General features: G+C 55.4%; 2 protein-coding genes and 1 long non-coding RNA gene across 7 annotated transcripts in view; 1 reads left to right on the top strand and 2 right to left on the bottom strand.

Annotated features, from left to right (window-relative positions):
* PAX6 (paired box 6) overlaps positions 1-1,831 on the bottom strand; it is a 17,857-nt gene extending 16,026 nt beyond the window's left edge. For both annotated transcript variants that reach the window (XM_086677748.1, XM_086677749.1), the window contains exons 1-2: positions 1,775-1,831; positions 1,349-1,409 (exon numbers count right to left, since the gene is read on the bottom strand). In XM_086677748.1, coding sequence (XP_086533874.1) covers positions 1,349-1,358 — 10 coding nt within the window. In that variant the 5' untranslated portion in view covers positions 1,359-1,409; positions 1,775-1,831. The remainder of the gene's footprint in view (positions 1-1,348; positions 1,410-1,774) is intronic.
* On the bottom strand, positions 1,830-8,005 carry LOC147576575 (uncharacterized). Its single transcript, XR_015240937.1, has 4 exons — positions 7,125-8,005; positions 5,757-5,960; positions 4,254-4,352; positions 1,830-1,851 (listed from the first exon to the last, which is right to left on the bottom strand). It is a non-coding gene; the product is annotated as an uncharacterized LOC147576575 (long non-coding RNA).
* LOC147576574 (uncharacterized) lies at positions 7,574-23,311 on the top strand. 4 transcript variants are annotated; one of them, XM_086677752.1, is made up of 4 exons: positions 7,574-9,023; positions 9,280-9,551; positions 11,407-11,577; positions 12,665-13,194. In XM_086677752.1, exons 3-4 carry the CDS (start codon positions 11,477-11,479, stop codon positions 12,909-12,911), a joined length of 348 nt encoding a protein of 115 aa, XP_086533878.1. In that variant the 5' UTR covers positions 7,574-9,023; positions 9,280-9,551; positions 11,407-11,476; the 3' UTR covers positions 12,912-13,194. The 4 variants fall into 4 exon arrangements, 2 of the variants coding, with proteins under 2 accessions (XP_086533878.1, XP_086533879.1); XR_015240935.1 differs by lacking the exon at positions 12,665-13,194 and adding an exon at positions 22,669-23,311 and having other exon boundaries at positions 7,592-9,023; XR_015240936.1 differs by lacking the exons at positions 11,407-11,577; positions 12,665-13,194 and having other exon boundaries at positions 8,599-9,023; positions 9,280-9,425; positions 9,541-10,303.

Below are 23,311 nucleotides of genomic sequence, written 5' to 3'. Positions count from 1 at the left end.
CCCCCCCCCCCCGGGGCCTGCCAGCCAGGCCGCGGCGGCAAACGCTCAGCGCTGCGGGCCCCGGCCGGGACCTGCCCGAGAGCCTACGGCTGGGGAGCCTGAGCTGCAGGGGGAGAACACGCAGCCGGGAGAGGTGCGCAGAAGCCTTTGCCTCGCCAAGGAAGGTCCCTCCCGGGCCTGGCAGGTTCTGCACAACTAACCCGCCTTAAAGCTCGCCACCTTTGAATCCTTTCCTGCGCTTCGCGCCCACCAAGCCGCGGAAGCACCTGGGGCGGCTGGCGCTTCCAGGCCTGATGGATCGGGCACTGGAGACCCTCCGAAGTCTGCGGTTCGGCAAGGGAAGGTTGCTAGAAGACTTGGGCCCTTCTGCACTCCTACTGCAGCTGAACCCTCGAACTGCTTCCAGACTCTGCACCTCAGCACGGGCCTGGTTTCACTGGGCCTCCAGGCTCCCAGACTCGGGCTGCAAACAAGCCCTGCCACATACCAGCACCCACTACCGCTATCACTCCAGCAGTGCCCCCACGGACTGAGCAGGAAGGTGGGCTGGGGCCCAGAGGGCCTGAGCACAGAGAGGATGGGAGGCAAAAGAGCCCGAGAATCAAACGCACTGCGGGCCTGGACCGATCAGAACCCTCACAGTTGCAGCTACCAGGGCGGAGCTTCTCCAGTTCCAAGGCTGGACAGCCAGTCTCTTCCCAGACCCAGTAAACCTGCTCTGGCCGGTAGTACAGGGTTACAGCGTTCCAGTTTACCACCTCCCCCCACCCCACCATCACCGCAGGCCAGCGTACCCCGCTCCCTTTGCCTTTTAGGCCGGTAGCTGGGGGGGGGGGGGGTAGAGGAGGGGAGGAGCCGTCCAGAGAGTGACTGGGGGAGGGAAGCCCCCACGCCCCTCCCGGATGGTGGTGACTAGCAGTCTTGGCTAAACCCGAAGGGGCCTCCTTCTCCTCGGGCAACTAGGAGAAGCCTCTGCCCCGCCCTGTTCAGCCCAGCCTCTCTCTCTCTGGGGTCAGAGCCCGGGCAGGGGCGGGGAGGGGGTATGAGTTACAGGATTTGGGGGGGATGGGGTTTCTCTACCTCAGCTTCGCAAACTCTAGCGGGCTGTTCTGAAGGGCCTAGCCCTTGTTCTTCTAGGAGCGAGAGCAGCAGAGTAAACGTCTTCCCCTCTCGGGTTGCCGGGTCTGAAGGGGGGCGCAGCTGTCTCAGGTCCCCGGGGCCTCTTGCCTCTTCCCTCGTGCCTGGCGGGCCTGGCCCGCGTGGACACCCGCGAACCTCTGCGCCCTCCCCTGACCTGCCGGTCTGCGTGTCCCCAGCCCGAAGTCTGAGAAAGACCAGAGGCACTTACTGTTCTGCATGCTGGCGCTGGCTGGGGGCCGCGGGATCCCACGGGGCTCGAAAATGGGGCTCTGTTAGCAAGGATATAGGCGTTAATCCAGGGCCAGCGCCAGGTAGGCCCTACCTCCCGACAGAGGACGACCTGGAACCGGGACAGGAGAATGCCCCTTCTTGAGGAAATGATCCACTCAATCGCTTGGGGCCATCAGAGGGGCATCCACCTCTGCCCTACAGTGTATACAAAATCTACCCTCTGGGCTACAAATAAAATACTCCAATATCCCCAAGCTGTTTTCCCCAAACCCCTTAGTAGCTAACTCTTTAATCAGGAGAAACAACCCAACTTTGATTTTTTTTTTTCTTCCACGTGAACAACAATGAACAAGTATTCTGACTTTTTTGGGGTTTGGAACCCAAAGCAGCCCCCAGAACTTGCCTGAAATCTGGGAAGTCTGTCCACTCTTACAATAAAAGGTCTCACACATCTGCGCGCCCCTAGTTAAAGTCTTCCCCCTAAGACAAAACAAAAGGAGAGAAAGGTATGTCAAGCTGTGGCTCAAAAGCACAGGCCCATGGGCTCTCAGAGTCACACTCCCAGAAAAACAAAACAAAACAAAACAAAACAAAACGTGCATCTAGGGCTCAAACTACCATAGAACCCTAAATCTCAGAGTCACAACAACATTTCCAGCAGCCTGTCATGCAGAAGTCCCCACCTTTTAAAAGTAGCTGCTCTGGCCTGGCTTGGGAGAATTGGAGAATCTGACAAGTCGGGGAACCATTTTGCAAAAATATCAAGAACCAGTTAAAGGGAAAGGGGAGCACCAGAGAAACAGTGGCATTAGGAATCGAGGCCAAAGACTAATACCTGAAGTTCAGAGGTGAGGGGAAGGGGGAATCTCAGAACTTCAGGGTGCTTTTGGGTGCAGACTAGGGAAGATCAGGGCTGCAGAGCCCATGCTCCTTCCTTAAGGAACTTCACCATCCTAGTGGCTCCAAGGCTCCCAGATCCCAACTCTGGTTACCCCTTCATCTTCCACTCTCTCCCTCAAAGCTTCCCGGTCAGGTCCCCACTCCACCCTCCTCCCAGCCTTTCTGGGACTTTGAAAGTAGCAAGCCCAACTTTTCCCCCCCAAACCTCACTTATTGTGATTAACTTCTCTTTTGGTGTTTAGATCTTCCCCCTTTTACTGTACTGTGACACACGCTGTCTACCTCGCCTCACTGCTTTAAAAAGTACGAACAGGAGGGGGTGAGCGTGGTCGACAAAGCCTACAGGCAGCGAACAATGGCTTCTATTCTCCAGCTCTCCCCAAACCCAAAGAGCAAAACTGAGTCTCCCTAACCAGCAACACAGCTTCCAACCAAATGTACCAACAACCCACCAACCCACAAAAGGGAACAGAGGGACACTTCTAGCTTTGTAAGTCCTGACCCAGTGCGGGTCCCCCAAGGTTCGCCCTCCACCACCCCCTCCCTGCCTTACCCTAAGAAGAAGGTGGGGGGGGGGGAGAAAATAGAAAAGTAATTTCTTGTTATAAATATCTGGAGGTAATTGTGCTACTGGTGTGAGTTGTTAGGGGCTGTAAAAAGATACAACGGCACCGTGGGGAGCTCAATTGGGAAGAGAGAGTTACAATAAAGAACCTATTCAAGAGGTTTGCAGGAAAAAAAAAAGAAGTAAAATAATTAAATAGTCACAGCATTATTTCTCCCTGTTTAAAGAAAAAAAACTAAAATACTCATTCTGTTTTCTGCTTTCTTATTGTGATTATTAATTTTGCCTGCCTACAAGCAAAGAATTCCAAGAAGCACATTTTTTCTCTTCAAGGCCATTCATGGTCTAATTTATTAACTAGCTGGGAGGCAGCTTAAATCCATAAAAATAAACTTAAGAGGAGGAATTTACCCAGCTTCTGAATGTGGTCTGGTAAAATTGGAGAGAGGAGAGGGTTACCTAGTTACCTCTAGCTGGGTTGGCTCCCAGGGCCTTCCTCCTGTCTCTCAGTCCCCACAGCCATAGTCAGATCTAGGACAGGCAGGAGAAACCCCAACTTCTTGAAGAATGTGCTCCCCCTCAAAGTGGGACTCCGAAACTGCAGAATAGTAGCAGGCAGGGAGAGGGGAGGTGGGCTTCTCCTAGAAGGGGTAAAACTTCCCGAATTCCTCTCTATAACCCACACTGTACTCAACCACAACTGAATGCCCCCCTCCTGGCCCATACATCCTTGAAGCCATTAAAAAAAAAAAAAATTCACTAGCTGATTCCAGAGAGGCCCAGCCGATTAGTTTTTGAAGCAACTGGGAAGGTGGGAGCATCTCAAGTTCCAGTTCTGCTCCATTCCCACGTCTATCTCAGCTAAGAAGCTACTTAATTACTTAAGTAATCGCTAACATTTAGTGCAAAAGCGACCGGGGAAGCTGGCGACACTGACACCCGGAAGCAGTGGTGGCTAGAGAGGCTAGAACCCTAGTTGCAGCCAGTGTCCCCCAGCTCAGCCCTAGGCTTTCTACAGCCCTAACCTAGTCAGAGACCCACTGGGGGGGGGGGGGGGCGGGGGGAAGAGTCTCCAGATGCTTCAGAGTCCAATGGGGCCTTGGTCCTCTAGGCCACTGGGCCACTGCCACCCCCATCCCCAACTCAAGCCTCAGCTTTCAAAAGCAGTTCTTTTAATCACTTAATTCTCAAAATCCATCCTCAAATTCCTTAGCTGGGGTGAAGAAGAGAGCTCACTTTTCGTCTCTACCGGCCCCCAGCCAAAGAGTAATTAGCAATTAAGATGACAAAGTTTCACTCTCTAGGGCCAAATAAGATAACAACTAATCAAATTGCCTTCAGACGTTTGCAAAGGTCGCCGGCTATAAAAAATGTAATGTCAACGGCAACAACTATTATTTGTCCTTGGTAAACTCACCAGGCTTTCAAGCTCTTTGCTTTTCATTTCATTTTCCGCTCCCGCCCCCTCCTCAAACCTTCCCAAGTTCGAGTTAAACGTCCAAAATGGCTTAGGAAGCTTTAGAGAGTATGAGAGAAAAAAGAAAAAGAAAAAAAGAAACCACGTTCACTTTGTTTTTAAACTTTCTAGAAATCACTCAAGACTGGAGGGCTGGGTTTAAGCACTCGAAAAAAAGAAAGCATTTCCACTTGAAATTCAACTCCATTTTCCCCCAATTACACTTGCTAAAATTCAGGGCTATTATGATCCAGGGAGACTGGAAAATCTGCACAAGGAAAGAGGCAACAACTTTATGAACTTTGAAAAGACACTTTTCCTCCTGGGGTCTTAGAATCGAAAAGCTCTCAAATTACTCAGACTAATTAGCTGGGAGAGAATGTGATCAGACGAAGGGGAAAGCCAATGCTTTCCTATTGATTTTTTTTTTTTCTTTTTGCGTCCTCACAAAGAAAAAAAAAATCAGGAGATTTGGATTTTTTTTTTTTTTTAAGCAATCCACCTTTCCACCTTGAAACTTGTTGAAATGGCAACACCGGGTTGTAGCTTTGTCAGAGGAAGACAAGGAAAAATACCCACCGAGCCTGGGAGCTGGAGGATAGGGAAGCCCCAGCTTTCGCTGGGCCAGGGCGATGGTTGGGGGAAGCCTGGGGAGCAGAGAGTTTTCAAGTTCCGAGCTCTGCGCTCAAGTTGGGGGCAAGAGCCCGGGGGCTTGATGGAAGCTGACAATCCTGCCGCTCGGCTCTGAGCTCCCTCGGAGCGCGCGTTCGACCGCCTTGGCCTGGTGGCTTCCTTCTCGGCTCACGCTCACTCGCTCTTTCTCTCTGCCTCCAGAGTGTGGCTGCCTCGCAGAAAGACTGCTCCGGCTGGCGGCGGGCGCGGTGCCCCTCGGCGCTCGAGTGCCCGCGGACTCTTCTGTGCCCGAGTGGAGCGCCGCACAAAGCCGGAGGGCGGGCGGGCGGCAGCCCGGCGAGCTGGCTCTTCGGCGCTCCCTGCACACGCTCGCTCTGTGCGCGCTCGCTGGGCCCTCGGCTGGACAAAGCAGCCGGCGGCGCCCGGTCTCCGAAGCCGATCCCGGGCCTGGGGCACCGCAGAGCCTCTTCGTCCTCTGCCGCCGGCCGGGGGCATTTAGCGACGCTGGGGTCGGCAGCCGCGGCTGCTGCTGCGCCCGGAGCCTCGGTTCTTCCAGCGAGCCTAGCCCGTGCTGGCGCTGGCGCTGGGGCTGAGCCGGCCGCCTGCCCCTAGCTCCGCGCCGCTCCCGCTCGCCGGCTGTCGCCCTCCGACGCGGGCTTTCGCTGGAAGTAGAAAGTTTGGGCTCCTGCGTGGAAACTTCTCCGGCCCAACTCTCCCGGCGTAGCAGTGGGGGAGGGGACCGGCCAGAGGGAGGAAGGAAGGAGGGAGGAAAGGGGCGACCTGCCTGAATATTGCAATTAAGATGAAGCAAGAAGAAAGAAGCGGACTCACCTTTATGAGGCATCCTCTTTCGTCAAAGCTCCTGTCAAGAGTTTTGGTTGGTTGGGGTGTTTTGGTTTTTTTTTTTTTTTTTTTGCTGTTGTTGTTGCTTAAAGACCACAATGGTTTGCAATGACGGTGTTTTAAAGGAGTTGCTGGTGAGAGTTTTCTCCACGGACGCTGCTGGTTTGGTGTGTGAGAGCAATTCTCAGATCCCTGGGAAGGAGACAGAGATTGACAATAAAATGGGCTGTCAGCGGCTGGAGAGTGAGAGATAAAGAGTGTGGGTGAGGGAAGTGGCTGCAGCCAGCACACCTATGCTGATTGGTGATGGCTCAAGTGTGTTAATGTGTGTGTGCCGGCGCCCGGCCTCGCCTCCACCGCTCCTCACTGGCCCATTAGCGAAGCCTGACCTCTGTCATCATCCTCCAGCAAAACACTTCCTCCTGCGCCTGAACCAGAGCGGGAAATGAGGCCGAGCCACGGTTCGCTTTTCAAACCCACTAATCACTCCGCAACATGCAAATGCACAGCTCGCTCCCACACAAAATATTGCTTTATGCAAAGCAGCGCCGGGGCCTCGCGCCAGCCGATTGGATGCTCCCTCTCCCCGCCTGGTGCAATTGGTCCGTTTGTTTGAATATGAATACACTTGTTTTCGGCTCGGATGGTGGGTCCCGGCTTCTCTCCCCGGCGCTGGGCCCCCGAGCCCGGGCACTGGAGCTGGCGCTCGCCGACATCTCTAAGCTCCTAGCGCTCCGGGAGTCAGCGCTGCCCGCACTGCGGCCACGAACTTGAGGGGTCGAGCGAAGGCCGCTGGGCTGCGGGTCGCGCCCCCCCCCCAACCCCCTGAGCTGGGCGCAGGACTCTCAGTTCGTGGAGGGAGCAAGTTTCTGCAGCTTCTCGAAGCCCTTTCTTGCCAACTCCAGCGCAGCGCGGCCTGCCGCCCCGCCCCCGCCCGCCCTCTCCTCCCGCCCTACCCCATCCCCGCTAGGGCGCTGGGACGCGGAGCTCAGCAGCGGCCGCGCCTTAGCCCACCTGGCCTCTGGGAAGAAGAAGAGAAAAGGGGAGTGAACGGCACTGGGTCCCGGCAGCAACACTCCGACGGAGGCCGAGGCGAAGCCTAGGCCGAAAGGAGGCCGCCTGGCTGGGAACTAGGCGACGCCCGGCGGCCTCCCTAGTCTAGGCCTCCTGGGCCTGCCCATTCCCCCACTCTTGCTACCCCGGCCCTTTCTTCAGTCCTTTCTCCTTTCGGACGCCGCGGTGCGCAGCGGAGCGGAGGCACAGCCCCGGCTGGAGAGGCCCGAGCAAACACGCCACTTACTTTGTGTACAGAGGGTTCTTGTGAAAAGCCCTGAAGAGTCCTTACCAAACACTCACCAACTTCTCCCACGTGCCATTTGTTGACTAAGTGCGGCTGCTTTTCCAGGGGCCTGAGAGGAGGGGACGCCAGGGGGAGACGAGAGGGGAGGAGGGGTGGTGGAGGCCTGGGGTGGGGGAAGATGACCAATGCTGGGGAAGAGTCGTGTGTGTGTCTTCGCCGGTGATGTCCGTGTGTCAGCGTGTGTCGATGTGTTCCACTGGTTATCTGTGTGCGATGCGTGTGTCTCCACAACGAAATTCCCTCTCCTGGGTCTGCTCAGTCCCAGGAGGCAGCTCCCCTTCAGCTGTTGCCAGAAAACGGGGAGGAAAGTAAGCAAATGGCTGTTCTCTTCTGACCACACACCAGAAGTCCATTTGTTGAATGCCGGACGATTAGGACACACCTCAGTACACTCCAAAGGCGCCCCTTGGCGCTTGCAGTTAAGGTGACAGGGGAGGGAGCGGCTGTCTACTCCTGCGAAGTCTCGAGTTCTCTCGGAGCTTGCTGCCCAAGTGGCAGGGAAGTGGAAGATTTGGGATGGGGGACACACCCCAGGACCCAGCAAAAGAGAATGGGGATGGCATAGCTGAGGCAGGGAGGCTGAAATGAAGCCACACTGGGTACACTTGACTCCTCTTGACTTAGGAGAAGTGCTGAAAGTCAGAGCTCATCAACGAACTGTGCACCCCGAACTCGCGGCAGACAGGCGTTGTGGCAGCCTTCCCTGGGAGCTGGAACCGTAAGGACGCTGCAGGCTGCCTTGAGCTGCCGGCCTAGTGTGGGCCTCACACTCTTCTCCCCAATCTGGACCCACTAACGCCTTGACCAAGGAGCCGGGGCAGAGCTCCGAAGGAACGGAGGCCTCCACCGCCCGGACCAGGTTGGGGTTGCACAACTCGCTGACTCTTTCCGCCTAGGGATGGCCCTTCCTGCACGCGTCCCAGGAGCACTCAATTCCAGGAGAAAACCCAGGCCAGAGGCGAAGGAGGCGGTGCCGGGCGCTGGGGTCAGTGGCCTCTCCAGTGTGAGATTTCGTAGGACCGCGACTTTAGGAGGATCCCGGGAAGTGGGGCATCGGGCCCAGGTCCCAGACCAGCAGGAATCTGCGTACCTTTTCTCTCCCTTTTTACTTCTCAAACAAGCGTTAAAGAAGCTTGAACTCAAGTCCATTGGCCATAGGCAAAGGGGGAGGGGGGGGATGAGGCCCAGAGACTGTCCGAACTGGAGGCAAATATCATTTTTACAACCTTTCAATTAGCGACCGAGTGGATTAGCACCTTCTTAAGCTTTGCCTCGGAAAGAAGCAGCCATAATCTTGTTGCTATTTCCCCCCCAGGGCACTGGCTCTTTGAATTAGGTCCTTCTCCCACTCCTCAACCCCCATCTCACCTCGGAGAAAAGTTTTAACAACAAAAAAATCATAACAGGCCAGGAGCCGGGAGTGAATGCCGCTGACGTCATTGGGTGGGGGTGGGGGCTAGGGGAGGACTCTTGCAAACCCCTCTGCACAAACAAGAAACAAAAAGGACTTGGCTGCTTCCAATGTGTCAATATTGGGGGGGAGCTCAGCCCAAAGGGAGGCAGAGTTTTCAAAGTTTAAGGAGAGAGGGTTGGAGAGCGAGATTTCCTGGTCTCCCCGGAGGAGAGAGTCTCTGCAATCTCAAGGAGGGTGCGATTGCTGTTCTACTTGGTGGGGCGTCTCGCGCCCTCTGCGAAGTACCCGTTCTGGTGGCGGCGCGCGGAGCTGGGACGAAGGTGCAGCAAGCCTGGGCCAGAGGTGTATGCAAAATTGAGACAACTCTCAGGTCGCCATTTTAATTGCGGCTTTCAACGGGACCGAGGCCCACTTGCTGCCCTCCAGGGCGGGGGAAATCGCGCTTTCCGTTTCAGTGTCGCCTTTTCCCGCCTCTCGCCAGGTACTCCTGCACCCCCCCCACCCCCTCCCGCCCCTTGGCGCCGGAGAAGGACGTCTTTTCGGCCTCTTCCCGCAGGGGCCGCCGGGGTCATCCAACAGGGTAGGGGAGGCTCTCCGTGCCGAGGGAGTCGCGCTGGGGGATCGCAGCTCCCTGAGAGTGCCCGCAGCCTTCGACCAGTATTGGCGCACAAGTGTGAGATCGGGCAGCATCTCACCCCCAGCAGTCCCTGGTGTTTTTGCCTGTACCCACTCCCCAGGTTTTCGGTCCAGAGCCGGCCCCTGGCAAGGCAAAGACATGTCCAGTGCTTGAGAGATGCGCATTCGGCTGTCGACTTCAGAACCAAGAATCTCCTACCCGGTGTCGCGACACCTCTGAACTGCCGCTTTCCACCGCCAACCAGAAGTACGGTGCTGGCGCACGGGGAAGGGTGGAGACGAGCTTTTCTCTGAAGGAGGAAAGTCTCCGCAGACACCTGCTCACTTTGCAGAGCCTCAAAGGACTTTCTCTCTCTCTGCAGGCCCTAGGAAGGTGGGTTCCCAGGATAGCCAAGCTGACGAAACAGGGCAAACCAGCGTGAAAGGCAAAGGCGCCCACCCCTGCCACCCAGTTCGGGGTGCCTCCTTCACTCGGGGTCTTTCTCCCTCTCCTTTCTCCGGCATCCTGCGGGTCTCCAGCTCACTCAGCAGCCTCTGAGAGCCCAGACCGCGGGAAAGCCGGGGAGAGCCGGGAGCCGGCAGGGTGGCGCCTCCAGGCTGTGACCACGCTCGGCTACGGAAAGCCGCGGTGCTCTGGCCCTTCCTCACCTCTTGCCAAATGACAAGTGTGTCAAGGCGCTCTCTGGGTTCAGTCTTCTTTCATTCACATTAGGCGGCAAGAGTCTCTCTCTCCTCCTTCCCCCCCCAGAAAAATACTTTTTAAAAAGCATTATCCAACTGGGTCTCCCAGCGAAGAAACCCCTACAGCTTGTACGCAGGTGGGACTCCCAAGCCTTTGCTTCCCGGACCCTACTGCTGTTGTCCAGATAGGGGCCAGTTTTAAAACTCCTGGTGTGTAGAATACTTGCAAAGCAGTGGCACTCTCCGATTTTTGCAAGTAGGATTCTCAGGAAAGTTTGCTTTCCATTTCATCACCCTGGACGGTTCCCCGTCTCTCCGTTGCCCGTAACCTCCTCCCTCAAGCGGCAAGAAGAGTTCAGCTTCAAACGAAAAGCAAGCCAAGGCCACCTCAGTCCCTTCTCCCAGGAGATTCCCACTTAAAACACCTGCTTGTTTTAAACGCCAGGGACTGAGTCCTGCAATTTGTCCGGGAGTGCAGCGGGGAACAAGCGAGCTGGGAACTGGGGGCTTTGCTGGGGGATTTGAGGCTGGGGAAGGGGGAGGGAGCAAATGTCATGGCTGGCTCGCTCGAGCAGCCAGGGAACCGGAGCTAAGCGTATCGGGCTTTTAAAATGACATTGATTGGGACAAGCTGTTCCCCACCCCAGTAAGAGTTAATCTGCCTGTTAATCAAGGCACTAAGGGGCTCAATGCGAGTTTTATTAGCGATTGGAGCAGAGGCGGCAGCGAGGGATCAAAAGCCGGGATCCCAGATATTTGTCGGTGCGGTCACACACACACACACAAAAAAAAGTATTTTCAATTAGAGAACAATTCGGCGCTTTTCATCAGTTTCTAACTCTGACTTGCAGATGATGACTTACAAACCTGGCTAACGCGGGAGACGTGGGGGGTGGGAGACTAGGGGTGGGGGGAGGGAACCGAAGCCCGGCGTAGCCAAGAGGCGGGGGGGGGGGGGGGGGGGGGGCCGAGGGGGGGTGAAGCTGCGGGTTGGCTCCGCGGAGTTCCGCGGGGGAGAGTTCAAGAATCCTCCACCTGGGGCCCCAAAGTCTGAGATTCCTCCGGAGAGGAGAAAGAATGAAAAATAAAACAACAAACACCACCAGCAATATCCGCATTCATCCCTCCCGGTCGGCTCCCCACTGCTCAGGCCGCCTCTGGCTCCGGGTGGCGTCTGGGCCCCTAGCGTAGCAGCCGGGAGGGCCGGAAAGTTTGCGCAGCGCAGCGAGAGGGACTCTCCTTCCGTCTCTCCCGCTCTGCCCCCTTCTGCCCCGGAGGGGCGTTAGGTTCCTTCGGTTTTCCTTTCATATTCTAAAATAAATAAATAAACGCCCAGGCCCTGGGGAAATTTGAATAGTAACTCATTCAATAATCCAAATTATATGAGAAGGTCTAAGAAAAACTGGACAAGCCAACCACATACGCCCTCCGATCAAGGAGGGCACAGGAGTGAGAAGGCGACAGAGGAGGTCTCAGTCTCGCCCTGGGCGCGGGGAGAGAACTCTGGTCAGAGGTAATTATGTCACTGCGTTTTCTCGCCGTGACAGCCGAATAAACACGATCTCCAATAAACATCTCTAATGAGGGAGGAGGCCCGAGGATGACGGGGTTTGATTTATGACTGGAGGAGAAGGTCCACTTCCCACTGCGAAGCGGGCAACCTGCTTGCCGCCCAGCTCCGGAGAAAGGAAACCGCGGAGGAGAGAACCAAGGCCCAGGTAAGGCGCACGGCCGGTTGGCCACTTCCCTCACTCTCTTGCTTCTCAGGCAAGGTGGGCAGGGCCCCCCCGCCCCCCCCCCCCCCCCCCCCCGCTGGACAGTGATCCCAAGCACCTGTCACAGGTGCCTGAGATACAAACGTCCTCCGAAGGTGCCTCTCAAAGGTCTAGAGAGATGGCGTCAGGGCACGAGTGGGAGTGAGGGGCGAGCCCCGGCCTGACGCAGAGGCCTCCCCGGGCCAGCGCTCCTATGCCATGCCTAAGCCCGCTTCGGAGTCTGTGGCCGCTTGGAGCTGGACTTTCGGAACTTTCGCTCCGCAGAACCACCAGGTAGCCTAAGTTTAGGGTGGTCCCTTCCCTGACGCACTTCGGAGAAACTTCTGGCGCCGGGCTTGGGCTGTCCCGGGGCAGGAGAGTGGCCTGGCGCTGCTCTCCCCGGCGCTCAGCGGCCAGCCTCCCCTGACGCCCACAAGCTTCTTACCGAGACAGCGAGCGCAGCGCCCGCGGTAACCAGAGCCCGCGTTCTAGTTCAGTGAGAATCGTTAATTATTAGGTCTTCCGAAGTGAAGCTCAAATCACACGCTGGGGCTTTACGTGCTGCCCAGCTCTGCGGGCAGCATTCTTTCGTCCTCCGCTCCCTTCTGAGAAACGAACTCCCATCTCTAAGACTTTGTTTCGGTCCAGCCATCTACACTTTGCAACGGCTGGAAACTTTTGTAGCGCTCCGCCCGACCCGCGGCGGGGCGTTTCCACGCGCTCCGGGCGCTGGTGAGGACTTCGCGACTGCTTGTCATGAACTGAGATTTGGGAGAGTTCTGGGTGCAAACTGCATCCCCTCCTGCATTTCTCACGGTTGCGAGCGGCTTCTGCAGATAGCAGCAGCAGATCCCCATCTCCCACTCCCCGCCCCTCCCCCCCTCCCAGCTCAGCGCCCAACTAGAAGTCCACTCTAGGAACTGGAACATTTTGCTACTTTTGCAGAAAAGCACCCTCGGCAAAGCTAAGAACCCTTCTCTCCCCACCCCCACCGCCCGCCATGCTATCCCGCCCTCACTAACTCCACCTTTGTAATGCCTCCTTTTAAAAGCAAAAGTCAAGCCCCTGAGCTACTTGGAGGCGGCCTTGGATTTGGGAGCACCCATCGCGAGCAGCAGAGAGGCGGCGCCGGGCCCGAGCCGGACGCAGGCCGGAGCCTAGGCGGTTACCTGGGAGCGGAGGGCGGGGAGGCAGGTGAGCCTGGCGGCGCGGGTTCCCACACGTCTCACCGCCGCTCGGCAGGGGAAGTGGCAGATCTGACAGCCGCTTTCTACGCGAGGACCTGCCCCAGAGTTTAAATGTCAATGATAAGAAAAGAGGGTGCTCAGGCAGGCGCTAACTTTCCTTAATATCCATGCCAGCGCGGTCCTCATTGGCTGCCCAACCCGCGTGACGTCATGGCGGCTAGAGTTGGGCTCCGCTCCGCGCAGACTTGCGCCGGGGCCCGGCGGGAGCCTTCCCCTCCCCACCCCGAGTCGGGTTCGCTCTATGCCCTGCCTTGGCCTTCCAGAGTCCAGCACGTAACTACCCACGCCCAACCCGGCCCGGGTCCGCCCAGCCCTCATTTAGGGCGTAGTCAACCCCAAGGAAACCAGTCCTCCTGAGTGCTCTCTTCCTCCTCGCTGGTACGCGGGACCCTGCCACTAGGCTGGCCAGCTACCTTCCCAGGTGCCCATCCGGTCCCCTCCTCCGATCACCGAGGGAGTCACTTTATCTGAGGGACTTGGAGGCTGCGCCTGGGTTGAGAGGGGCCTCTGGCAGGAATGGTTTTCAGGAGGAGCTCGAGGAACGATGGGTACCCTGGTCTGGCCCTCGCGCTTGCAAAGTCACCAGCTGGGCACAGTCGAGGGCTCCGGGGAGAGGACCAGCGAGCCCTTACCCCAGGCTACGCCAAAGTCCTGGCCAAGCCAACTAGGTTCTTGTGAGGACGCTCCAAACAGCACCCGACTCGCCCCCTTGGGCTGAAAGACTCCAGTCACACAGAAAATATAGGTGATTTAATGAATCTTTGACTTGGTGGTTAACTGCTCACTTTGTGGCCTAGAGGAGGAAAATAGGAAAATCGCAGGTTCTGAAGTCAAGCTTCCCCTTCCAGGAGCCGAGAAAACAACAGAAATTGGGGCTAGGTGGCCTGGTTACCGAGCTGGCTATCTGCTTGTTTTCCCCTCACACCCGCCGTGGACTGGGAGAAGGTTTAGTAGAGCTGGGCTGGCTATCGTTGGAAGGGTACCTAGACCTGCATTGTCCTTCTCGAGTCCCCCTTCCCCCCAAATAGGGGAGGGGGCTTCTCAACGTTTAATCCCTTCCTGCTCCGCGTCCATCCGGGTCTGGAACTAGGAAGTGACAGAGGTCCATCCTGGAGGGTAGGGGGCTCTCGACAAGGTGGCAGGAAGGGAAGTGGTGGGGTATGGAATGGCCTTCAGGCAGCTCCTGGGAAGGCCCAGTCCTGGTAGACCTGGGAGCAGGTGTGTGGGCAAAAGAGGAGGGGGAGGCCTAGGCCGGAGGAGGCTTCCGGCGCCAGTGCCTCCGCACTTTGCTCAGGTGGGGGAGGAGAAGGGAGAGGGCTGCACTGAGGGCGCAGAGGCGAGAGAGGTGCTGCTCCCTCCCAGCACACCTGGACAGGTGTAGGACTTCACAACAGGTCGGAAGGCGGGTCCGGGGAGCCCGTCTGCAGGCTCCTCCTGGCCGCACTTGGTTTTATTATTTTCATTTTTTGCTCAGCCCTCCGAGACCCTGAGGGTAGAGCAGGGGAGGAGAATCGGAGCCAGCTGGCAGGGAGGTAGAAGCGTGGTGTTCTTTCTTATTTTAAAAAGTTCCCCACACTTCCTCCCATCTCAGCCCTCTGCTCTTCCCGTGTCAGGGGCAACGAGCATCCATTCCCCTACTGGCCACTCTAATCTGGGGCAGGACCCTACCACTGCCCAGTCTCCCCAAGGCAGACTCCGCTGGGGATTGGCTCTGGGAGGCGTTTGCCGGTTTCTCTGCCGCCACCGGCCTTGTCCTGTGGCCTGGTTTCTTGGTAATCTCCTAGCTCCCCTCCAGGACCTGGTCCAGCCCCCGGCCCCGGATGGCCTGAGGTCCCCTCCGCTCCGTGGTCTGCCCTGGAGTCTGGACTGCGAGTAGGCCCGGAGCCTGAGTAGGCCTCCCTACTCTCTAGTTTCTGCCCCTTCTCGCTCCCCACCTACCCCCTCTGTCCGGACCGGAGGCCGCCGGGAAGGCTGCTCCGAGCTTGTTTGGAGTCCAGGCCATTAAGTGTGCGCGGATCCCTGCAACCCAGCAGGGTGCTCGAGAGCGACGCTGGAAACGCCATGGTCCCCGCCTGCTTATCTGCCTGTCAATAAAGGGCGCGCTCGGGCCGCGCGGGAGCGGGAAGCGGTGGAGGCGAGGCCGGACCAGGCCCTTCTTCCGAGCTCCGGGCCAACGCCGAAGCCGCTCTCCATTTGCCCCCGGCACAGCAGGCAGGGCGGGAGGAGGCAAGGGAAGCCCGTGCCGGGGTCGCCACCAGGGAAGGCGCAAGTTGAGCCGCTGCCGAAACTCGGTACCCAGGGTCATTTGTTACCAGAGAGAACTCTGGAGATCCTCCCAGAACCCAAGAGCCGGGGACTCCCCTTCCAGCCTGCACGGGTCTTGTGGACGTCTCGGCCCAGCCCGGCCCCCTCGTGGTGCTCAGCCTGCGAGGCCCGGCCTCGACCCACCTAGGCAGAGGTTGCCTCTCTAGGCCGCACCTGGCAGAAGGGCACCGCCGGAGGCCCGGGGGCGTCATCGACGACTGGCAACCTGGGATGCAGAGTGAGACCAAAGGCGGGCTGTAGGTGCGGTGCAAAGGGCCAGAAACGGGAAAGAAATCACTTTTCTGCCAGGCTTCCCCTCAGCTCAGGCTAGCCCAGATTGAAATTCACTGACACCCAGGGTAGTCCCAAACCCTGATTCTCCACAGCAGTGAGCGAGCTTGGCAGCCGCCCGGTCTACGGGGGCTCCCAGGTCAGCCCCGGCCTACCACTGCCCGAAGCCCCGTGACGCCACGTGGGGACTGATGGGGGTGAGGGGCCTGAAATAGGGGGTAGGGGTGGAGGAAGGGAGCGAAAGGACCGATTAGAGGGCAAGGCTTGGGTGGAAGGACAGCGGGAGAGGGGACGATAGAGAGCCGTTTTGGCTTGAACTGTAGCGGAGATCTGTTGTTCTTGTCCAAGGTATGTTTCTCTCTCTCCTCTCTCGCTGTCTCTCTTTCTCTTTTCTCTCTCTCCCTCCCTCCCCCCTCCCCCCTCTCTCCTTAACTGCTTTATGCAAATAAAGCAGCTTTCAGATTGGGGGAGCCCCTATGTTGGATCTATGCTACAGGGTGGGTAGGAATTGATTTGGTATTTTTCTTTTCTGAGAGAATGGGCATTGAGTCATGCAACAATTGAAAAGTAGAAATGGATGTTTCCCCTTCAGTCTTTTCATTTCATTTTACTAAGTTGGAGGATAATGCATCCTGTTTGTTAGCTTCTATTTAAAAAAAAAAAAAGTATTATTTTAAAATAATATAATATGATTTAAAATTATTCCTGAATGGGTGCCAGTTTCTAAAGGGATTTAATAAAACTCTTCTGTATAAAGAGTAATAGACGAAGAGGCAAAAGTCCCTGACTAATTGAGAAAAAAAACACAAACTTGTGTATATTGTGTGTCATTTCAAATAGATACATGAGCCAGAAATCCATATATTATCTATTATCTCAGGAATTAAATTTACTGAGCAGCGCCTGTGGCTCTTGCCCTTTCTTCTCTCCCTACTCTTCCTCTCCTGTAAGTGACAGGTTTTTAAAACAAGATTTTGATTTTAAGTAAAAATTGGAGAAATGTTTTGTAAATCTGGGTGTCAAAAAGGGAAATATTTAGCAAAGCTAATATTTGCTATCTCTTCACTCAGGTCTAAAGAACTGCATAATGGCATGATTTATGCAGGAGTGTGGCTTCTCTGCTATTCAATTATTTTCCTGCTCTCATTCAAAGAAATACTTAGTTTCTTCTCTTTTCCGTCCATTCTACCCCATCATAAAGTTTTCTTGGACAATTGGGGAAATCTCCAAATCCTTCCAGTTTGCTTCCCCACTAAGGAACTCTCTATTGCAATCAATTCAAGAAAACTCTGCTTTTCCTCTTTCTAAACGTTTCATGTTAAGTTAGTCTGTGGCACCATGTTTGATTTCTTTCTCTCCCTTGTCCGGGTGGAGACTGAGACATTAGCTGAATTCCCTGGGGGTGATTGGATGCAATTCGCTGAAAGTAGACAGGCACGTCCTGGATGTTAGAAATTCACTTTTTCTCAACGTGACAAGGCCGCCTTCGATCTACAATTGTATTTGAATGGGCAATGAGCGGAAAGATCTCTCATCATTAAGTCTGCTTCTACTTTAGCAAAATAACGAGAGCCTTCATTTGCACACAAATGCTCATAAAACTCGGATTCCCTGCAACTCTTTAATAAAAAGGGATAGCTTCATAATTTAAACTGGAGGTGAGAAGGCAGAGACAGAGAGAGTGAGAGAGAAAGAGAGATGGGGGGGGTTTCAAAGACATCCCCTCCCTTCCCCCAAAAGATCCATGTGATGGAGTTGACTTTTTTTTTTTTTTTACTTTAAATCTTAAATAAGATGTGAGTTGTAACAAGAGGATTGGCACTTACTCCGTGACCCTTATAATTGGATTAAATATAGACTGAGACGTACAAAAACACACCAAGATTGACACCTGCCAACTGGACTTCCTTATGATTGATTGTGATGCGTCGTGCTGGCAACAATAATGAAATAAATTGTACGGATAAAACAGCACATTTGTCATTTCCGTGCCATGAGTGAGGAAGTCAACGAGTTAGGCAAGCTGTTAGCTGACAGGCGCGAGCGGGAGGCAAGCTAAAGAGATAAATAAGGATTCCAGGCATTGACAGGACAAATTATAACTTGTCACAACCTTTTTAAATTCAGAAGTTTTCAATTAACATATATATTGCTGTTACATATAAGATAAGGGGGCACACACGTAAACACACGGTGTGCAAGGACCCCCCAGGGCCAAGGACTTAGGTGCCCAGGCCTCTCCGTCCGAGTTGTCGAGTTGTCGGGTGAGATCCGGAGCGCCCCGTGGGCCACTGGTGCCTGGCCAGTCAGCAGGCGCCACGGGACTAGGTAAGATGGGTGAGGACGTGTTAGGCCAAGGGGCAGCTCCTTGTTTTCCTCGGAACCACAAGTGGTGGCTCCAGCACCCTTTCTTCACAGAAGCAGAATTCCCAGCCCAAAGGAGAGCCTAGGCAAGGCCTGCGCCCAAGTCTGGCAGGACGAGCCTGGAGCTCTCAGCCTACCCATGTTACCGCGAAGGGAGTAAGAGGTACAGGGCAGAGGCGCCCCCCTTTCACACTCCAAAGTCCCGCCTTCAGGAAAAAATCTGAGCTCCTGGACCCAGGGTATCAGCAATGGCCACGTCCTGGGTCCAGGCCCAAGCCGGTGAACCCTGGTGTGGCCTGAGGACGCTCCCAGGATCTGGACACCTCCTCTGATTGCCTGGCCCAGAGCTGCCCTGCAGGAGGTCAGAAAACCAGCTCTTTTCGTCCTACCCAGGAAGAGGAGCTGCTTTTCCCCCCCCTTCATCCCTTGACTTTTGTGCACAGTTTCAGGGGCTCCTGGTTGGCCCATGGGTGGGGAAGAGCCGGCCAGCAGTTTCCAGGGCAGCTGAAGTGCCTGAACTCCCGATGGGGTTTCAAGTTAAGAGTGGTCGTGGGCTTTCTCAGGGAATCTAGTCTCTGTGGGTGGAGACCGATGTGGGTCAAGTTCCACCAGAGTTCGACAAGTGTATGCGGGAGTGTAAACTCCTTCACCGTCTCCACCCCAAAGGAGGCTGATCTCTTAGTTTCAAAGCTTATCCCCACCCGCAAGCTAGAATCTGGGGTTTGAGGTGTCTCTTGGTATTCCGGGGGCCCTCTCTGCACGCTCGTCCAGACCTCCTGCCAAACTCCACTTGGAACTTGGGAAAGTTGGCGGCGGGAAGTGAGTGTCCACAGGTCTGGGGCTGCTGGGCTGGAAGTGCGGCCTGTGCAGGAGAGTAGGGTTCAGAGCAGGGCCTCGTTCTCGTCCAGCCCAGCGACTCGAGGCGGTTAGAAGCGGGGCAGGTCCAGTTTCAGGCGGGCCGGGGAGGCCGGCCTGGGAGGGCGCGGCGCTTCTTCCCGAAGCCGTGGTCAGCCTTTGCTGCCTGGGCTCCGCTCCAGCCCGAGTCTCCGCGCGTGGGGCGTGCGAAGTCTGCGCCCTAGTCTTGCTTCTCGTGGGGGAAGAGCCCAATCCTGATGTCGAAGCCACAACCTGTCACCGAAATTTCTCTGAGAAAAAGCGCGTCAACCCCAAGCTCCAGCGTCCTAACCTCCCGGAGCCTGCCACCAAATTAAACACCGAGAAGCTCTGAATCTTTCAGAAGACGGAGCTGGACAAGAAGGGGAGGGAGGAAAAGGGAGGCAAAAAACAAGTTACGTGGAATTAGTTGGAAGCGGCCGCATTCCCCAGCGACCGCAGCCATTAACATTATAATCTCAAACGCCATTTTTTATGTAACACTATTGTTAGTAAATCAACTCCTCAGGTCCTCTGAGACGCTGACCCCTGGCAATTCAGTGAAAGTGTAATTATCTCCCCGAATCTTGGACAGATTTAAGAGATTACATTTCAACTAAATCTATATCAATGCTAATTCCCCCACCCCCCTCCCCACCCCAGCCTGCAGGTGCTAGGCACGGGAAATGGCGTCAGGCCCCAGCAGAATGCTTCACAAAGAGGAGAGGGCTTGCTGCGTACAGGGCCAAAAGAAATGAAGCCCCACATAAAATTACACCTATTTTTTTTTTTTTTTTTTGCTACAAAACCTGGTTCTTATATAGCAAAGTTAAACAAAGCAGCTATGCTAAATTAGCGTTACATAAAGGCGAGTTTAATGCTCGGTTACAGTCAACTGGTGTATCTCTGATGGCTAATTGTCTATCAAAATTAAAGAGAAAAGAACAAATGATTCGTTATAAGAAGGTGTTAAAAGCTTCAACAAAAGGACATTTCACAAATATAATATCGGCAGCTCGGGGATTGCCCGCGGGGTTGTTCAGGCCTCGGCCCTGCGCAGCTATGAAAAGTGGGGTGCGGGGTGCTATTTGCCTGGCAAGAGCTCATTTCCTCCCAAATGATTATAATAAAAACCCGAGAAGCGATATTAGTGTAAAGATCGGGATTAGTCCTAATAGGCGCGATGGACGTGGGCTTCAAAGGCGACCCCTACTCCCTCTGCCTGGGCTGGGGGCGGAGGGCTCTTTTGCCATGCCGCGAGGACATCACAACCAAATCGCCACTGCCTCACGTTCAGGGACAACAGGGAGCGAGCACGGGTCTGAGGGTCGTTTCGACAAAGGAAAGCAGGCTCCACTGGTCCAGGCTCTTCCCTGCCTTCTCCCGGCTGGAAGAAGATGGACCCGGGCTCTCTGAGGGATCTCGGAGGCGCGGGCACCGTCCAGCACGTGCCTTTCTGACGCATGGCGCTGGCCTCCGGGGACGCAGGCTGCTGTAGCCAGCCCACCCTCTAAGGCTGGGGAGGATGCAGAATATAATACGACGGCCCCCTTCCCCAAGGCGACACCAGATCTACATCTCCAGGCATATTTGTTGTTCAAAGTTAATTAAACCTGAAAGCAACCAAAATACGCGCGCCAGGCGCACGGAGGCCAATTCCGGACTCTGGTAGCAGGCACGCAGCGCCAGAGAAGCGGCGAGGACCGCCGGGGCTCGCTCACTCCGTCGGAGTCTCTGTAAGAGACTCTGAGGCTGGGGAATAAAAGCCGAAACCAAATCAGGCAGCAAGAACAACAAACCGTCTGGAAAATGGACCCACGGAGCCGCAAGAATGTATTTTTTTTTTTTTATCTTTGACAACTTGTGTCCTAAAGAAAGTGTATTGAAGATAATTGAAATGATTACAATTCATTGCTGCCTGACTTTGAATATGAACAGTCACATAATGACATCCCGCCATACAACAACAGTTTAATTTCCATTATCCGACTTCGGAATCCTCGAGCCAGCCGCCGGGGCAACGCGGCGCTAATGCAGAAATCTTGGCTCCTGACTACATTATTCATTTCGGGGATGTGGGGGTGGGATAGGGGTGGGGAATGTGTTTGTTCCCTCCTCCTCGAAACTTGTTCTGAGAATTCCAGGGACCAGTGGACACGGAGGAGCCGACAGCCGAGACAATCGCTGTCAAAGGGCCACTTTGCCCGACGGGGCTGCGGGCGACGGGCGCTGCGCTGCTGTCTTGTTGTCCCGAGGGTTCTCAGACCGGCAGCTCCCACCCTAGGCGGCCCGGCTCTAGGGAGGGCCTAGGCTGGGGCACCCTCGCCAGGTTGCCCTCTCGGGGACAGCTGACCATCTCTCTTCCTTTCCCCTTCCTTTCGAGCCCTCGCGTCCTTCGGCTTCTGAGCTCCCAGGTTGGCGCGCAAGGGAGGGCGGGGCCGGTTCCGGGAGCGCCCTCGCGGATTTGGAAGTCGCTTCGAACTTGAACTTGTCCCAGCCTCCCCGCTACCGCCCTACACCCCGAAAACCCAGGGAAAGAGCGATGAGAACCAGGGGTTTGGGCACCGCTGAGACGCTGGCGCTCACCTTGGGGCGCGGCCTCTGGGCTTGGTGCCCGGGGGTGGGGGGCGGGGAAGGGCACGGGGCCTAGGCTTAACGCAGTGCGCAAGCGCAGCTCGGCCCCGCCGCCCCCTACCCAGGCACCGGGTGCCGGGGACAGACCCTACGCCCCTCTCCAGGAAACTACCGCCTCTAAAAAAAAAAAAAAAAAAAAAAAAAAGACCATCTGGTAATTGTCTTTCTTTAGATCTTCCCTTAATTATGCTTTTAATTAAAGATGGTTCAAGGCACCGGACCACATGAAGGGCAGTAATTACAAATTACATTACAAACCCGACAGATGTAGCAGGATCTGCTGGGAAAAAGGTACCGGAATAAAAATTTGACTAAACTTTGGGATAAATTAATCGGCGGCTTGGAGAACAGAAGCACAGTTCTGATTATGTAGGCTCCAGCCAGGATTTAAGTTTTGTGTCATGATTGTTTTCATATTTCTTTGACGTCTATTGATTTGGAGGCAGCTGCAAGCCTTTGTCACAGGAGAGAAGAGCAGTCACAATATATTAGCTTGATGGCATAACTCGAACCGGAGAGGCGAGGGGAGCCGGAGTGACGGGGGCCCACGTGACCCTGCCCGGGGCCTCCCAGCCCAACCCTTACATTAACTTGTTCTAACAGGAATGATGGAGAATTACTCCTAATGGTCAGAAGGTGCTTTTCTGTCGAGAACGCGGGCCGCACGAGTTGCGCGGCTGTGGCCGGGCGGGCGGAGGTGTCTCCGCGCCCCGGGCCGCCTCCTCCTCCTCGCTGGCCGCAGTTCCCTCATCGCTTGAGTCCAGGCCGGGCTCGGTGGCGGCTTCAGGTCCGGTTTCTGGACTCCCAGCTCCGCACCCACGTCGGGGGGCGCCGGGAAGGGAGAGGTTCCCTGTCTCAGGGTTGACCCCGAGGAGCCAGGCCAAGTCCCTGCTTCGGCCTTCCCTGGGGGAGGGGGTGTGTGTGAGGAGTGGACCTTTTGCAGGCAGCGTCGGAGCTGGAGGACCTGCGTGGGGAAGGCGACCGCCAGACGAGTGCCCGAAGTGACCTGGCCCGCGCGGCCGCCCGCTCGCCCGCCGCTGGCGTGGCGCGTACAGAAGCGTGACGCAGATTGTGAAAACAGAAGGGAGGGAGTTGGGTCATTTCCTTCGCTAATCATCATCCCCGCCTGCTCCTTCCTCCACCCCCATCCCGTCCCTGCCGCCTCCCAGCTTCGAACACGCTTCCACGCCAGAACCTGACTCACTTTGGGCCAGTGGCTGCACTTAATGAAAAACATATACGTGCCCATCACTCACTTGTGTATTTACAGCGCGGGTGCAGCGCCCCGGGGAACACGCTTGACAATTAAACACGCCCACTCACGGCTTTCTTTTGCCCACAGGCTCTCAGCAATTGATACAACCCTAATTTTGGCACAAAATCGTGCTAAAGCACCTGCCATAGAGGAACGTTCACCGGAAAGGTGTGTTATCCACGCCTGATCTAAACGAAGAGAACAGGACTGTGGATGGAGAAGACCCCGCGGCCTGACACCTTTTTTTCCGCTCCCTGGAAAGGAAAGTTTTCTTTTTGATTCGTCCTCTCACTATGTTTCTCTTTTCCTTGGCGGTACAGTTTGAGAGGAATGTAAATATTTTGACTAGACCTCTGCAGGGGCCTTTTAAACACCAGGAGCGATCATCTGTGGAATACTGTAGTTCATAGTTTCAAAACTTGAACGTGCAGACTTCGTCTTGTTGAGGAAACCCATAGAACTAGTGGCGACCACATAGCTCCCTATTCGTGTAAGGAAGTATTCCTTAGTGATCGGCCAAGTTTTGAGGACTTCTTTCTGTTGCCACTGCTTTCCAGATGTTTGCAGGGAAGGAATATCAATCTAACAGGCATTTGCTGGGGTTGTGGCAAAATCAAATTCCACCGTGCTTCACTTTTACCTCTTCTGTCTTTCCTCCTGTGGGGCATGTACATGAAGTGTGCAAAAGTAGAAATCATATTTGAAAAAATTAAAATCCTATTTAGCTCTT

Source organism: Puma concolor, chromosome D1, assembly GCF_028749965.1.
Source record: "Puma concolor isolate L17-30 chromosome D1, mPumCon1.1.hap2, whole genome shotgun sequence".
Classification (NCBI taxonomy): Eukaryota; Metazoa; Chordata; class Mammalia; order Carnivora; family Felidae; genus Puma; species Puma concolor.
The sequence above is the reverse complement of the archived record's forward strand: the minus strand, read 5'-3'. Positions and strand labels throughout refer to the sequence as shown.

Bases quoted from the DNA above. Each gene is read 5' to 3' on its own strand.
- LOC147576574 (XM_086677752.1), top strand. From the start codon at position 11,477: ATGACTGGAGGAGAAGGTCCACTTCCCACTGCGAAGCGGGCAACCTGC. The intron at 11,578-12,664 runs GTAAGGCGCACG...TCCTTTTAAAAG, and splicing joins AGGAGAGAACCAAGGCCCAG to CAAAAGTCAAGCCCCTGAGC.